The sequence below is a fragment of the Columba livia genome, chromosome 5 (assembly GCF_036013475.1).
Source record: "Columba livia isolate bColLiv1 breed racing homer chromosome 5, bColLiv1.pat.W.v2, whole genome shotgun sequence".
Lineage (NCBI taxonomy): Eukaryota > Metazoa > Chordata > Aves > Columbiformes > Columbidae > Columba > Columba livia.
In genome coordinates this window covers 17,277,192-17,293,951 of record NC_088606.1, presented here as the reverse complement: position 1 = coordinate 17,293,951, position 16,760 = coordinate 17,277,192, and the positions used below count along the sequence as shown (strand labels likewise).

The 16,760-nt window shown below is 41.6% G+C and overlaps 1 protein-coding gene across 6 annotated transcripts in view; it reads right to left on the bottom strand.

The window, feature by feature from the left end:
• The window catches only part of ITPK1 (inositol-tetrakisphosphate 1-kinase), a 149,894-nt gene that overhangs the window by 55,949 nt on the left and 77,185 nt on the right, over positions 1-16,760 (bottom strand). For all 6 annotated transcript variants that reach the window (XM_065063621.1, XM_065063623.1, XM_065063620.1 and 3 more), the window contains exon 4: positions 7,039-7,156. In XM_065063621.1, coding sequence (XP_064919693.1) covers positions 7,039-7,156 — 118 coding nt within the window. The remainder of the gene's footprint in view (positions 1-7,038; positions 7,157-16,760) is intronic.

Genomic DNA, 16,760 nt, shown 5'->3' with positions numbered 1-16,760 from the left:
TACAGAGGCACGTGGATATATCAATTTCCACCCTATACGCAGTATTTACACGTCAAAAAAAAAAAAACCACCCACTTTCAAATCACTGCTGTAAGAAGGGTACTACAAACAGGAAGAAAAGCAAAGTGTTAGAGGTGTATCAAATGACAATGACCAGTCAAATGACCTTGTCAAGGAAGACTATCAAACAACTGACCTTAGAGGCTTGGTTCCACTCAATCGTGAACTACACAAGAAATTTACGATCATTTCAAGTCTCAAGTCCTTCCCATCAAACTTTATACTTGGAGGCTCTTCCACTCTAACTTAAGAAAGTGATTTGTAGAATTCATAAGACAGGACCAACTACTGACATGAAGCAACATAAAGGTACTCAAGCTTTCATTATTTTCTTTGCTGATAAACTCAGATGTCATGACAGCTGCACAAAACCAGCAGATAAGTGAAAAAGGAGCCAAAAGTGCTTTCAAACTCGATGTCAGTGGCCCTGGATCCTCTTCACGGATCTGTCAAGCACTGTTATCATCAGCTGACACCATGGTACCCTGATGAAGCCTTAAGATCTTGCCGGACTCTTTATCAGGAGAGATTAGAACCTAACCCGGGGTCTCACATGTTGTCTAGATCCTTGTCTGAGGAAATGTGAGGGATTCTGCATTTCTTGTCCGTGCCAGACTACTATATCACATCTTACAATAAACTGCTTCTTCAACAGAAGTCACATTAACACATCGCCCCAGAACTAGAATAATGTTCTACCAGCTGAGTCCTGGCTTCTAATTCAGACGAAGGGTTCTGTTTTTCAAAAAATCATATCTTGACATCTGATCCTATAACAATACGAGCAGAAACATTAAGGAAAAAGATACTGTCATAACTATTCCCAGTTGAGTTTTACACTGATATTGTGATCAATTTATCTTTCGTTGTCCTTTCCTTACTTTTTCTAGCACTCAGATGCCTGGGAAAGTATCTAATCATGTTGGATGCCAGCCAAGGAAATTTCTGATCAAGAGTATCACGATAACTTGAAACACAGAGAATCACAGAATGGTTTAGGTTCAAAGGTACCTTTAAAGGTCACCTAGTCCAAGCCCCCTGCCATGAAAAGGGACACCTTCAACTAGATCAGGTTGCTCAGAGCCACACATACAACTGTGCTAGAATTTAAAATGACTAGTTTATTCAATGAAGATTTCTTCATGACAAGAAGAATCCCTGCTCCTCCTTTCTAATTCTAGAGAGAGAATAATCCTCAAGAATTAATCCATTTTCTGTTCTTAAAACCCAACTAGAGATGTCTTAGGAATGCCCCGTGACAATGGAGTTCAGTCATGGCTTTTATCTTTACCCATAAAAGCAGAATTGGTCATTCTTCAGATCCACCCATGCCCAAAGATGAAATTAATAGAACCTCTTGCTTAAATTGCCACTAACTTTTCCATGTTTTCAGCTTTATCAAGTACACAAATGTTTTGAAATTATCTATGTAGATGTAAAGCAAAAGTTTTTAACGTTGGTATGCAACAAATGGATAAAAGGTCCAGCCTTGTTTGTTTTTAGATTCAGACACACAAAGGAGACTGAAAGTGGGATGCAGATTCCACATGTCTGGCCAGAAAAGCACACAGGATTTAAAGATTAAACCTAAGTGTACCCAAAAGTAACATCTGAACTTCATAGACAGGCTCATTTTGAAAGCTCAGTGACCATCAAGACTACTGGGATCCAAGATGAAGATTGATTGTTGGTTCAAGGAGTTCTGGCTGGGACGCAGTGAGACAAAAGGATATAAATGCTTTCTATTTTATTCTCTGGCTTTATGTCTGCTGGACTGAGTCAGCTTCAGCAATACCAAGCTGATGTACCTTAGCAGGCCAGCAGACTGCCACTCCTGGCTGGGCAAACAGGGACTGCCACTGCCATTTCTACAGGGTGCCCTGGTCCCTCCCACCCACGCTAGAACAAAGCTCACAGCTGAAAATCATGAAAACCGGGAAGGTGGAGGAGGGTCAAGAAAGGAAAGCTGAGTTGGTTCACATTTTCTATCTATGAAATGAATAACTTTCAACATTCTTACCTTAGAAAAAACGCTTTTGTAAACTACCTTAGCAAGACCAAGCAATGGTACCAGAGGAGATTACAGGTTCCCTTTGGGCCTTTCTTTTCCTGCCACCTCTCTCAGGACAGGATTAGTCCTTTGGAAGCAGCTGTCTACTTAAAATTTCAAAGCCAAGGCTTTTTTATGGTAACACCATTGTGTCTGTGTCCCTCTGTCGCACCCCTCCCTAGATGAATGAATGAGCTTTCACGAGAAAGATGTCAGGTGACACCTACGTGGGCCAAAAGTCCCCAAATCTTTCCAGTGTGACAGAGCAGGGCTGAGAGATACCAAGCACCAACAGCGGGGGAACAGAGCACCGCCACGTGCAGCACTGCTGTACGCTGATGATCTTCAGACAAAGTCCTTCCAGCCACACGGAACACTAATTCCATTCCAATTACTTCCCTCGATGCTTGTACACCAGTTTTCAGACAGAAATTAAAATGCAGTGAGTGAACATGCACCACACTTGGAACGAGGTAATGAGACATCTGTTTGCATACGTTCTGGGTGGAAACAGAGCATACGGTCCACAGGGGAGGCTTCCGCATCCAAAAACTGGTGCAGTTATTTGCAGCAGCTAACATCAACCCTTTAGCATAGCTGCTTTACTGATGTGTCCCTACATAAACAAGTGAGCCTCAGGTGGGTGATTTAGAGCCTTTAAATTAAAACCAGATTTTTCCTTTCATTCTAATAGGAGCTTCAAATACAGAAAGAGGTGCCTAAAGTTGACCTGTGTGACTATTCTTCTTCCTCCCCTCTGACCGAAACTCCTATGAAAAGTAGGCTACAGAGAGTAGTGGCCACGGTTTCAAAAGGTGAATGCCTAGAGCTATGTATATATGGCTATTTTCAGGCACTTTTAACTGGGTGGCCTGATTTTGAGAAGTTTTGAGTATATATCACTCCAGCAATGTACATGCTCCATAATTTCCAAAAAAGAAAACCAGATTACCTATTTTGGCATTGAATTGTAAATACCCAGTTTTTTACTCAAAAACAGATCTACAATTTCTGTCAAAACAACATCTACACAGATTGCTTGGCATCAGAGCCTCACTATATCAGGGTACGTGAATGAAAAGAGGTTCCTGCCCAGAAAACTATGGCATCTAAAGGGAAGAGACAGGCAGATGAGTGCCAAGAGAAGAAAGAAATGCACAAGAGTGACACGCTGTGCCCAAGGTCACGCAGCAAGTCAGAACCAGTGCCAAGCAGAAAACCCAGAGCCCCAAACCAAGTGCCTGACCCATGACATCATGCTGAGCCTCTCTCCTAGTCACAAAAGATATATGCAGCTGTTCTGGGAGTATTTCTAAGAGTGAGCAGCGTGTTTACTTCAGTTTTGGCGTAAATTCCTTCAGTTTAGATTATTATTTGTAAGCTATGTAGGGAATTTCAAAAGCTTTTAATCCTCAAACTAGAAACGTAATATAAAAAGGTTAGTTAGTGCCTAGTCACAGTGATAATCTATTACCATCTTAAGCATAATTTTAAAAGTCAGATCTTGAATTCCAGGGTGGTAGGATCACAGCTTTTTAACACCAGCATCAAAGAATTTAGTTATTTTTCATGAGGTTAATGCTTAAACAGCACCCACCATACAATATTATGATAAAAATGAAGTTTCTGTTAAACAATGATCCTAATCTTTCACCAAACGTTACAGAACCCAATCTAGAGCACTTTTTGTATCAGAAGCAGTTCTTCACAGGTAAGTAAACAAAGAAATACTGCTGCTAGACAAAGATTCAGAAGTGAAGGTTTAAAAATCATGAGATCTTTGAGAGCTTGCACTCAAACTAACAGAGAACAGGAAAAAGAAGTCACAATCCTGGCTAGAGTATTGCTAAAACATGTCTTAAAGATATTTTTTTTCTTAGGAGAGTCCCACTTCTTTCCAAGGGCACCATCACTATCTATACTGAAGAAAATGATCTCTGCAAGTCACTTCAGCAAGTGCCAGGTGGGTGCCAGCAAACTACATTCAAGGAGAATCCTGGAGCAGGTTGCCCAGAGGGGTCATGATGTCTCCATCTATGAAGATAGACAAAACCCAACTGGACATGGACCCAGGGAACCTGCTCTGAGCAGAGGAGTTGGACTATAAGATCTCAAGAAGTCTCTTCCAACCTCAACGATTCTGCAAATCTGTGAACCTCCTATTAACACAAGGACTGAGTGGTTATAGTGTCAGTCTAGGATATGGAAAGTTCAGGTTCAACCCCACGCTTCACCCCTGACCACATGTACACCTCTTGCCTAGTTCTTAGTTCTCTTCCACCTCTGTCCCTTTAGTGGCCACGGGCTGTGGTAGCAGAGACAAGGACTGTTATCACAAGCCTCTTTCCATACCATTCTCATGCAGCTGGATCAAAGCTGGATCACTCAAAAACTTGATTTAACAGAGAGCAAGCCACAGGACTTTCAGAAAGCCTAACAGTGTCCAGACGCCCAGTTTTAGACACTTCAAATAGGGATTCCTTTTTCAGGAAGCATGGAGAATTCACTGTCAGAAGGCCAGGTGAGGAATTAACTCAGATATCTGAAAGCTAATTACATTTAAAATCAAGCTGTTTGTAGAATATGGGGCCCTACTGCTGCAGAAGGCAGTCACCCCAGCAACACCTGCCACTTCCAAAGGCACAGGTGACACAGAGGGAGGAAGATCCAGCACCGTACAAAACAGAGTCAGCAGAGCATGTGGTCAACCTCCCTTCAACCCAAATGCTGCACATCTCTATTTATACACTTCTTGTAAGGTCTACAGGGCTGAAGTGTAAACTGGAGATCATGAATAAAGACTGTACTTCATTTATAGATACTTTAATACATAATTCGAATAAAGGTAATCATCACCTGAATCCAAAACTGGTCTGTAAACAAACACTAAATTTTCTTTTGAATGACTTTCAAAAGCAGATTTCTGCTTACACACACACTCAACCCTTCAGAGTTTATGGCATTCTTTTGCAAGAGATAATCCCTTGTACTGAACTTAACCCACTACATCAATTTTCTATCCTGTGATAAACTGGGCTCTCTAGTTACAACTCAAGACTAGGATATTATTTTCTTGGCAGTGGCTTCCATTTTAAATTCCAGAACAAAAAAGATGCATCTCTTAAGACCTCATGCTATTCACAGATGTATTACTTCTTGTCTGAGTTTTCTAAGTGCTCATGGCCTTGGGATATGACATGACAGCTGCAAAGTAGGAAACACAATTTAGCAGGTGAAAACAAGGAGGGGGGAAAAAAACACCACACTGTCTAGAGGGATGTAACTTTTTTGGTCTCCCGAATTTCTCACTGCAGATCATTACGTGTGGGAATACAGAGGCTGATCTACTTAGGTCAGAACAAGAAGTTAGCCAATTACTCAGCTCTTCTGAGATTTCCCCAGCTAAATACAAAGTTGGTTCAAGGTCTCTGTCATGATATTTCTGATGACGAGACAGAAATAAGATGAGATGAGGGAGTATGAGGGGACGCAAGAACAGGGGAAATATGGTCACATAACGCTGCAGCAGCCAGTGAGAACAGGTGAAGTTTTTTCTTACCTCATTCCTCAACTTTATTAACAGCTTGTCTTTAAACTGTCAGTTTTAACTGAATTAAAACCTACTTTTTTCTTTCTGATGCTGTTTTCCCGTTTTATCATCAGTTTGACCAGAGGAGGCCGAAACATGCACTAGACAAACTACTTGCAGAAACTGGATGCTCTCCTGAACATATTGTTCTCACAGAGATAACACTAATAATACCAACAGTCATTTAAGAAAAAAAAAAGCAAACACCTACTAAATTTCTTCTGCTGCTAGAACAAAATCCCAACCGTTTCCTCAGAGCACAGGTTTCCCTCAGCACCTCTCTCCCACTCACCAACAGTAATAACCACTCACAAAAATTACTTTATACAAATTGAATTTGTTTTCCTACAGAGATTCCAAAAGAGCTACACAAGAGAAAGTGCTGTGAATTACTAGTCTTATTTTTATATAAAGACATTGCCGATGTAGCCAGGCAGGTCAGATGCGAACAGTATGTTTATAAATCCACAATTATAAAAATACAAATTGATGAGCTTCTTATCTGCCCATCAAGAGAGAGATAACACAATCCTAAATGGTAATTCCAATTATGCCTCATTAGAACATAGTTTTGCAAAGCAATTTCCCCCAAATATGGTCGTCTAACATATGAAACAGCTACTTCAAGAACTACTCTAGATTTAAACTCAAAAGCCAATAAATGTTTTGAGAATACGACAGTAACAGGAGTAGAAAGGGAATGAAAGTCAAACTTAGCCCAACAGTTACAATGGTTAAAATTATAAGATACTACAATTACTCAGGTTGTAAAGGCAGGACTTCTAAATGTGGGAATACAACTCAAATGATGCCAACTAAAGGCAAGAGTCTGTCAGGTAACTAGCCAACACCAGAAACGTATTTGTGTTCCTCCTAGCAATTAACTTGTGCAATAGGCTTCCAGTGTTTCTCAGAGATCTTAGCTCTATTTACAATTTAATTTTTTCAATCTATTCCAAACCTTCTTTTTCTTCTTCCATAGATCTCCCCCAAATTCACACCTCAGGATCCTTATGACAAGCTGCTAAGTTTGTAGAGTCATTTCAATTTACCATCACACAGAAAAAGACAATGTTTTCCAGAAGATTTCTGGGAGCACTCACTGTAGTAAATATGGTCCTCATTAAACCCACATTGTAGTTTTAACCAGATGCAAACCTCCTTTGTATAGATGGAAAAAGAACAGGATGGGATTCCAGAGGGCAATCCTGCCGTGTTTGTACTCCATGGAGAGACAGAGTGCGAGGGGCCCAAAACCACTACTTCAAACCTCACATCCAGCTGCTTCCTTCTCTACAATCACAATAAGAGCCTTCAGGGAGAGCTCGTATGGGCCTACCTTGCATGTATGCCTCTATTTGCCGAATTAGCTCATAAGACTTGGATCGGTCCAGAAGCGTACGAATAGCTGGAAGAGGGTCCAGGATAATGGTTTCAGGATGAGCATCAATATACTCCTGGAAAACAAATACAAAGAAAAAAAAAAAAAGACATTAGGTTGGTTGAAGAGTGTGGAAAAGTAGGGAGATGGGGAAGAGGACTACGTTAAAAACCTCAATGCCCAGTTTCTCTTCAAGGGGAGGCAAATGGACCATGGCAATGCAGGAAGTCACCAGTCTAGACACTGACTTTTGAAACAAACACAAACATGACAGCTATCTGTTTTGGGATGGGAAATGTCTCCTGTGGACTCACCAGTGAAACCTGTGCTGCTACCACATCAACTCAGAAGGGAACCAGTGGCAAGTGCCACATTAACAGCTGTGAGCAGGGCTGCGAAAAGCAGTTAGGAAAAGAAAGATGGCACGATGCTATCTTGGGGTCAGCCTTGCATTGAATTACTGACATGAACATTGTAACTGCCTGAACTAAGCTCAGGACTACATCTGAGTTCTTCAATGTTATTATTGCTGTCCTCTAGCTGGGCTGAAGACAGTATTAAGAGCTGGACGATAAGGGCTGGAATTCTTTTTGGCAGACCTGAAGAGACTGCTGCTTCGCTGTGTCTTCAATGAGTTTTGAAAGCATCTATCTTGCTACTTCTCTAAGCTCATACTCTCCTCTCCTGACTACAAGAACAAAGCAAACTTAATGTTCTCATGGATCTTCTTGGGAAATCAATTCCCCATTCACTGAGGCTGTGATTGCATTACTGCATCTTGGCCATGACCACAGACACAGCTGCCAGGTACTGGCCTTGCAAACACAACAAAACTTCCTTCTGTTTCTCTGAACAGAAGTCGAGTTCCTTCATCATTGCCTCAGCCTGGCACCATAAAGTCAAGAGGACAAATAAGCCTTTATCTTAATCTATCCAAAATCAGACAAATGTTTCCAAAGTCAGCATCTGCCTTTATTTTACCCAACTTCCCAAAGTTATCTTCATGTTTCCACTCATCTCTTTAAATGCATTCATGCAAATACATGGGAAATGCTCCTGCAAGTAATGGACTTCCATTAAGTCCTGCTTCCCTAAGTTGGTTACTTTGGAAACGTACTCCAAAGGATACTTAGGAGTGTGATGCGGTCTCAGGAGATGCACTTTCGTGGATATTGAGCTGGAGAGAAAGGAATGGCATTATCTGCTCCCAGCAAGTGATTCTGCTCCAGATATTGCCTGGGGAAGCTGCCTTCCTCCTCACTCTCCTCCTAAGCACTGGCAAACTATTGCTTTCTGCTGACTACGTAGTCTGAACTGATGGCTTGCTAAAAGGGGATTATTCTTTTGAGGCTAAGAGGATCTGCATTGAGGTTTAATGAACCCACTGCATCAGCCATAGCACACAAATCACTTTCCTTCACGGTGCATGAGGCACCCTTCAGTGGCAGTATGTGTGTCTGACGTATTTAATAATCCCTGCAGAGCACAAGGAGTGGATTCCCCAAAGATAATCTCGACCTCACTGCCACTTGGGAAAAGTAAGAGACAGAGCCTTCTGCACAGTCAGGCATCAAGACTGTCAGACCCGGCTGCTGTCTCACCCTTGCAGTGTAGCCTGGATAAAAAGCCTCTTTGGTGCACTGGAGCAGAAGCTGAGTTCATTTCAAGTCATTAATAACCAGGACATACAGAGAACAGTTTTCATGAGCCTCCTGCCCCCACTACTTCCAGGCTCTCAGGCAGAGCAGCCAGCTTTCAAATACAGAAGAGATATGGTAACTTGCTACCTAATGCATCTGAAACACCTATGTATGCCCATGCATATGTGTCCTTTTACTCAGCTTCAGAAGAAACCTTGTGGAGCTGAGACAATCCAGTGATTAGGGCATTAGCCTAAACTTGCTGACCCTGAAACTGTACTCGAGCATCTTAACATATCTAAAGCACACCAAGATGGCTCTTTTAGCCCCTCTGTGCCTCAGCTTTAAAGACAGGGAGCTACCACGTTGTGCCTGTCCATGAGCCCACTGAGAGGATGAGCACGTTACAGCCAGCTAGTGCCAGCGGGACGGGGGAAGAACATGCAGTAACCAGCCTGAATGAGCCGAAACGTGTCCTCAGCAGGGATCTGACAGCAAACACCCTGCGGCATTTCTGATGCACGTACTAGCTCTTCCTCTCACATTGTGGGGACCACCTCTCTGCCTTGACCAGACTCTGGTTCCACCTTGAATTTAAGCTCCCCATACTTCCAGCCCCTACTCTGAACATACTAATCCTTTCCCTCACACAGACATCCATCCTGTCTATGGCCTCCATGTCCTTCACTCTCCTCCAAGGGAGGAATTATTTTTCCCTTTCCTAGCTCATTACGCACTTTCCCAAGTCTTCCTGGTGCTCACCTCAGCACTGAGGACTACCCTCACTCCCCTGGGTTTGCTGTGTTCCTCTTGTTATTTTGGTGCACTATTTCCAGAGGGACCCTTGCTTTTTTATGCTTTCTGTAAGCAGCTTCACAGTGCTTTATTTATAATTATAATAGCTCCAAACCATATTAAAAGATCATCCAAGCAGTAAGGTTGACGCAGCATAATGAAGTTTAACAGCAATGAAGGCATGATCCTGAGGCCATTCTACAGCCAGCAATGCATCAACCAAAGTGACATCCTAGCTGACTTTCCAGTGACTGATTTCTCACTCTGTTGCCTTAAGGAGTCTCCAAAAAGCTCTGTAAGGCAAACCAATGAAGAAGAAGGAGATGGGGACTCTTTTCCAGAAGCCTGGAGGACTTCAACAAACTACTCTTTTGTCAAGAACTGCACTGAGTGTAAGGTGACAGCTCCTTCATGCATACACACAGCAGACTGAACATGAGCTTTCTTTACAAAACAAGTAAATTTCTTGGCATCAAACCTATTTCTTTCAGGTACTATTCTCCAGCACTTCTCTGTTTACAGGCTTAGGTACTCAGACAGCCAGAGGGCATAGGAATGGCAAAACTCAGAGACTGTCAGCAAGGCAGTGAAGATCTGTATAATCTGAGTGAAGGACTAGGAACTGAATAAGTGTCTCCTAGAGGTCATCTGAGGGCGGGCTACAAGTCTCTCATTTTAACTGAATCCAGAAACGGTCTCTCATTTGAAGCAAAGGAGTCTGTCAATGCAGAACAAGGTCAACTCATTTGTACAAGGCATCTATCTGAACACAGCCGGAGGTTAACTGCTGAAGCTGTTTAGGGGACAGGAACATCAACATGTGCCTAAAGTCCTTATAACATAGCACCTCTCCTCATGGTATTGTGTGTTGCCTGGATTTCCATCACAAAGTAATTAACTCTGCATTCAAAACCAGAATGATCAAGTTGCAGCAGGATCTGCAAAGCAAATCACCCAGTCTCCCCTTGGGCATGGACACTGCCAACAGCTTCCCAGCCTCACACCAGTACATCACCAGCACATGCAGAAGAAAAGAGTTCCAATATCTATGCATGGAAAACTACTTTAAATAAATAAATAATTTGAAAATACAAACACTAGCACAAATTCCCCAAATCAGGAAATTACAATAAGAAAAATCAATTTTGTCAACTTCACAGGAAAATTATTGTAGCTGAAGTTAAACTTTTCATAAACTTTGCTTCTTTACTAGGAACTGCTGCACACTGAGCCATCACATTCTACTGAATATATACCTGTGAATATCACTTAAAAGACAGGAAAACAGTGTGCCCAGGCAGCCAAGAGGCCACCCGAGTCCTGGGTGCATCCAGCACAGCATGGTCGGCCGGGCAGGGAGGTGATTGTCCCGCTCTGCTCTGCACTGGTGCGGCCTCACCTGGAGCACTGTGGGCAGGTCTGGGCTCCACAGGATAAAAAACACATAAAGCTGCTAGAGAGTGTCCAAAGGAGCAACTAAAGTCACTTGGTTTGCTCAGCCTGGAGATGAGGAGACTAGGAGGAGACGTCATCGCGGTTACAGCTCCCTCAAGAGGACGAGGAGCAGCAGGTGCTGATCTCTCTCTGCCAACCAATGACAGAACCCGAGGGAATGGCAGGAAGATGTGCCGGGGAGGTTCAGGTTGGACATTAGGAAAAGGTTCTTCACCCAGAGGGTGGTGCAGCCCTGGAACAGGCTCCCCAGGGAGGTGTCACGGCCCCAAGCCTGACAGTGTTCAAGAAGAGACTGGACAACACCCTCAGACACATGGTGTGAACTGTGGGGTTGTCAGGAATTGGACTCGATGATCCTTGTGGGTCCCTTCCAACTCAGGAAAAGAGAAACACTGAAGCCAAGATATAGCTTCAGTATAGCACAGCCTTTCAACTTTGAATGTTCACATCTTCTCTGATCACTTCAACAAAGTAACTCTAAACTCGCCCTTGGTGGATTTACCAAAGGCTGGTATCCAACAGCAGATTCCAACAACCCAGGCAACAATCTGGAGGATATTTAGGCTTCCCAACAATATTTTGAAAGGGCTTTGTTCTTGGGCCGCATTTCAGCTTGACCCAGACAACGTCTATGTTTTCCTCTTTATAATCTTTGACATAATAAAAGCAAACAAGAAGAAACTAGGACCTTTAGCAGATCTTCCTTTGTTTGTATTACAGGCTTGGCGTTCAGTAATGCTCTGTACCAGCTCTGTTACTGGCAGAAGGCCAGCAATGAAACTTGAAATGAGAGACCAAGTACTTCACGTTCTCGATTAAATAGCTCTGGATGTAACACAGATCAAAAAAAAAAAAATCTTGAGAAGTCTGTCTATAGATGAGAATAGAGTTGTTAGTAATTTTATTCAAAAAGGCAGTTAATTATTATACATATATATGTATATATAAATATATATATAAGTTGATACAGTTTCTGCTTCAAATATTAGGTCATTGGATGATGAGAGACTGACTTATTGACTTGATTTTATTACTAAGTAATAAAACTTCTATAATCTTTTGTTGAATATTAAACAAAAGTTGCATATTATGTGACAATCTTTTTTCACAGACACCTCCTTCTAAAACAAAAAGTGTAGACAAGTTGGATCTTGAACACCAATCTTAAAATTGTTTTTCTCTGAATCTGGAAAAGATTCCTGAAGTGGTTGGGAGGGATGAGGGGGCAGCAAGGGGAAGCATTTTTATTGACTGTAAACCTCAAAGCAACTTTCTGAGTACTCAGCCTCCCCGTTTTGCCTTCAAAAGTCCACCACTGCTTCATCTTGCGAATGGGAAACTCTCCTTCCAGTTAGTACTTGAACTAATTTAGTTAATTTTGCCTGCTTATGAAGCTCTTCCAATCAGTGTAAGAGAGAATTATTTTTCAAATGGGAAAACCACAGCAATTGGCCTATGAATTCAGGTGCAAATAGGCCACTTGAAATTTGTGTCTCACCCTGTCCCCCAAAGAAAAAATAAATACTCAGATTCAATAGTTTCCTTTGATTTTTCATTTGCCTTTTCTCAGCAGAGCATGTGAAAAGAAATCTGAAATATGTAAGTATTTTCAGAGTACAAAGCTGAAAACTAGCAAAAGAATGGGCTAGTATCTTAACAAAATGAAGACAGCATTAAAATAACTCTCCCATAATCTCCATGAGTAAATACCCAGATCACCTTATTGCAGCTGAGACTTCTGAAGAAAGTTATCGGTGCAGCAAGAACAATGCACTTCTCCCCTTCCAAGCAAGAGCAATCCTCTAATTCCTTCCCTTCTGAAATATCTCCCTAATTTCCTTTCTCTCAGTTCCAAACCCTTCTAGGGAAGCTTATGAATCAAGAACAGAAGAGCCATTCCTGGACAGCTTCACAGTGGGAGAGGCAACAGTTGACAAGCAAGGGGGGAAGAAAACACTGAATTTTCATCAAACTGATAGCCGAAGCCTAGGCATAAAAATGGCTTCTGATCTATCTCTTTAAGAAGGCTAATGAAAAGAGAACCTGTTCAGAAAACACTCTGAAAAACAAATTAATAACCCTATTGATTTTACATCACTTGAGCCATCATTTTGAATGGAACAGACTCATATGAAGCTGCAATGAATGAAGCTACTCAGCCCCTGTACAGCTATGACAGGGAGCTGTTTAGAGTGTTTTGCTCTAACAGGAGGAAAGATTCCCCAGTCAATTTCATATGAAAGCCAAAACGTACTTTTCAAAGTCATAAGCTGTCTAAAAGGCAAGAACTGAGATAGTTTGGTTCTCTTTCTTACCAAGACAGGAGCTGGAACACCAGCCAGTAAAAGGGACCCTTTAGGACTACGCCTCTTCCCCCTGACTTTATGTTCCTCTGGCCAAGATGGAAGCACCAAGGACTCTAACAGTTTTTTACTAGACAAAAAATAAACTATGTTTCATCAGTTCAGACCAGTGTTGCAGTGGGTAGCAAGGGAGACTAATCATCATCTCTATAAATAATCACCATCCCCAAAATAAGGATCTAAGAGTCCCACAAAGTAAACGGAAAGATTCCTCTGCTTTGCACTTCATGCAATACACGAAATGCTGCATGTGGTCTTCGTTCAACTTTGGATGAGATCACTAGGCACTCATCACTGATCTTCAATACAGTGGAGAACAATTTGCACCCACCAATACTCTCCTGAGAAACTGTAGTCCAAACCACATCTAAATAGCCTGAAGACCTCAGGAAGCTCAACCCTAAAGGTCTTCTGTGGCTAAAAGCCCACTGGCAAGAGGCAACTCCTCTTTGCGGTTTTCAGAGTCTGCTGAAATGATTATTTTTTACAAGGCAGTTGAGAACACTCATTAAATAACAAGACAAAAAGGCCCTGCCAAGAGGCTTCCTGTCTACCAGCACCCTACACCAGACCGTGCAACAGTTCATCACAGACCCCAGCAACCAGGCACAGACTCGTGTAAACATGAACCCAGTGTCCTCCTCAGCTCTTCCAGGTGAGGTGGCCAAGGCCTCTGCAATACGGCTCTGAAAAGAAGTTATTCCAAAAAAGGGCATAAATGTAACCTGGCGGACCGTTCCTCCTCCTGTAGTCAAGGATCCCTTACTCTCTGCTACCTGGAAGACCACCTTATGGACCCTGCAGCAAGGACTGGTGCCAGGTTCCACCTTGCTGTTGCATTCATATTCAAGAGCAGGAAAATCAGCATATTGAATTTTGGACTTCTTGGTCTCGTCAAGATCATAATAACTTTTTCAGTGAATTTAATGAACAATAAAGGAACCACGCTATTTCCATTTGTGTCCAGGTCCCAGAAATACCACAGTGCTTATATGACATCACACACACTTAAGTAGCTTTCTGGTAAGGTGGTCACTTCACATTTTCTAAGTTGTTCATTGATTTTAGTTGAAAAAACCCAAACCAACAACTCCACCCCACACACTTTATACAAATGGATCCTCCTTACACTTCATTTTTTTCTAGGGAATATACTTCATTTCTATTAGTTCTCGGTATCTTATGCAAAAATAATACAGGATAGGTGGAGACAGGCAGAAATTTCCTGCCAGTTTCTGCCCTGAATACAAAATTACATGAGAATATACCCTTTAAGCACACCTTGTGACTTAATTCAGCACTGGTAGGCCTCTGCTCTGCTCTGCTGGTTCCTGGGTACATGTGTTACTACAACAGAAGTTTCCTGCATAAAAGCAGTGTGCCACAACTCAGTCACATATGCAGAACCAGAAGCCCAAAGCCTTGGTTTACTGAGGAGAGGACATCATTCAGAGACCTGCTCACAGGGGTCCAAGCCCCCTACCTCATCCACTAGAAAAAGATCCTCTTCCAGTTTCGAAGGCACTGGGAGAGGATCTTTTTCTAATGAATGAGTTTTGAAGATACTGAGAGATTATAATCTCATATCCACAGTCAGAAATATGTGTAGTCCAGTAATGGAAACCTACGTTCTGGTTCAACGACATGATTGCGGACAAGTCATCCACTGGGCTACACTGAAGGACAATCTGTAAAAACAGATCATCAGACATCAGTGTGACTATTGTAACTTTGTCTGTAAATCAGATGCCATCATAGCTACTACAAATTCATACCAGAGCTCCAAACAGAAACAAACAAATCCAAAGTCCTTATGCGAGCTGCTCTGAGTTGACCTAAAGAGCTTCTCATATTAATCTCAAAAGGGAGTTAATACCATTTTCTTTAATTTACAGCTTGCAAAATAAAAATTTAGAGATGCAAATGGAATGGTCTAGATCACATAATGAAACCATGGAGAAGCATGTGACTGAACGCACATTCCAGGATCCCCTTCTAATTCTTCAGACATTACATTGCACTCCTCTGCAGGAAGATGGCATGCTCAAAAGAACAGATATATTAGATAACATGGTGCTTACTGAACAACCAAAAACTAATGACAGGGAGAAAAGAACGAACATCAAGTTCTCCTCTAACATGCCTGGCTTTTTTATTATTTTCATTTGCGGTTAAATTTAATATCCCTAAAAATGAAAGCCTTGAAGGTACCAGCCAGCTGGATCCAAGCATTTCGCAAGAAGAATTAGGCAAGTTTCCTAGTGCAGCCCTGCAACAGCCCTTCTAGAGTATATCTGGCTGAAGCTTGCTGTGCTAAGGAACCAGCGGAGCTGAAGTTCTAGAAAAAACATAAATAGCATGACCAAAAGGTCCAGGTGGTAAAATTGCTGCCATCATGCACAACAGTAGCAAATTCAATAAGCCTGATAGAAATGTACAATTTGTTCAAGTTTTGCCAAGCTTTTGCCTACAGTCAGTCTCCTGTTCCTGTCCCTGCCAGTACGTACAATTCAGAAATAAAACGTGGAAATTTGAGTCCTCTGCAGTAGGCAATCCTGTACTGAAACTGAATTATAGCTTACTTCCTAAAAAAAAAGAAAAAAATCCAAGCAGCACTGTATTCTATAACTTCCTTCTGACAGCAGCTTAGAAAATGGAAATATCACCACATACATTTCTTATTTTTATGCAGTATTAACTGTTCTATGCGAGTTATCATTTCTAAAAGTTTAAATCAGTACTTTCACTTCAAATAGACTATGGCTAAAAAAAAAAATGCTGTATTTGGTATTATCTGTTGAAAGAAAACAAATCCTGTAAGACCAGTGACATAGCTTTAACGTACATAGCTCTGTACATATTGAGAATTCTAGGAGAGGCTTTGGGTGGGGAAGCTGGGTTTTTGGTTTGTAGCTGCTGTTTTATTTGGGTTTTCATTTTTTCATAAGGGGATATTTCTGTTGTTTTTAGGTCACTGCATTTCTATTCAGGTTATATTAGCCTTTTACAAGGGCTATCGAAAAAAAAAAATACAACAAGCAAGTACCTGAAGTAAAGAATAAATGGATAATATATCCATATATACTGCTTCTCTCACTCTCTTAGAATTTAGCCAAACTCATTAGATAAAAATCGTATTTTCACTGAGATTTTCTAACTTAAAGATATTTAAAAACAAAGCTTCAATATTTAACCTAAACAAAAATAACAGATTAAGTTATTTAAACAGTAAAAAAGGTACACAGAAGAAAATCGAAGTATCACATTACAATTACATTAAGAAATATATCGGAGTAAGAGATTTAGCTTTAGCGGGTCACTTTATGTCTACCGGCCTTCCAGCAGTGCAGCACACATGAGCACAGCCCACTAAGTCCTGAGCCAACGCCACGGCTCTGGCTGCAAAGTGCTCCAGCCCATTTCAGAC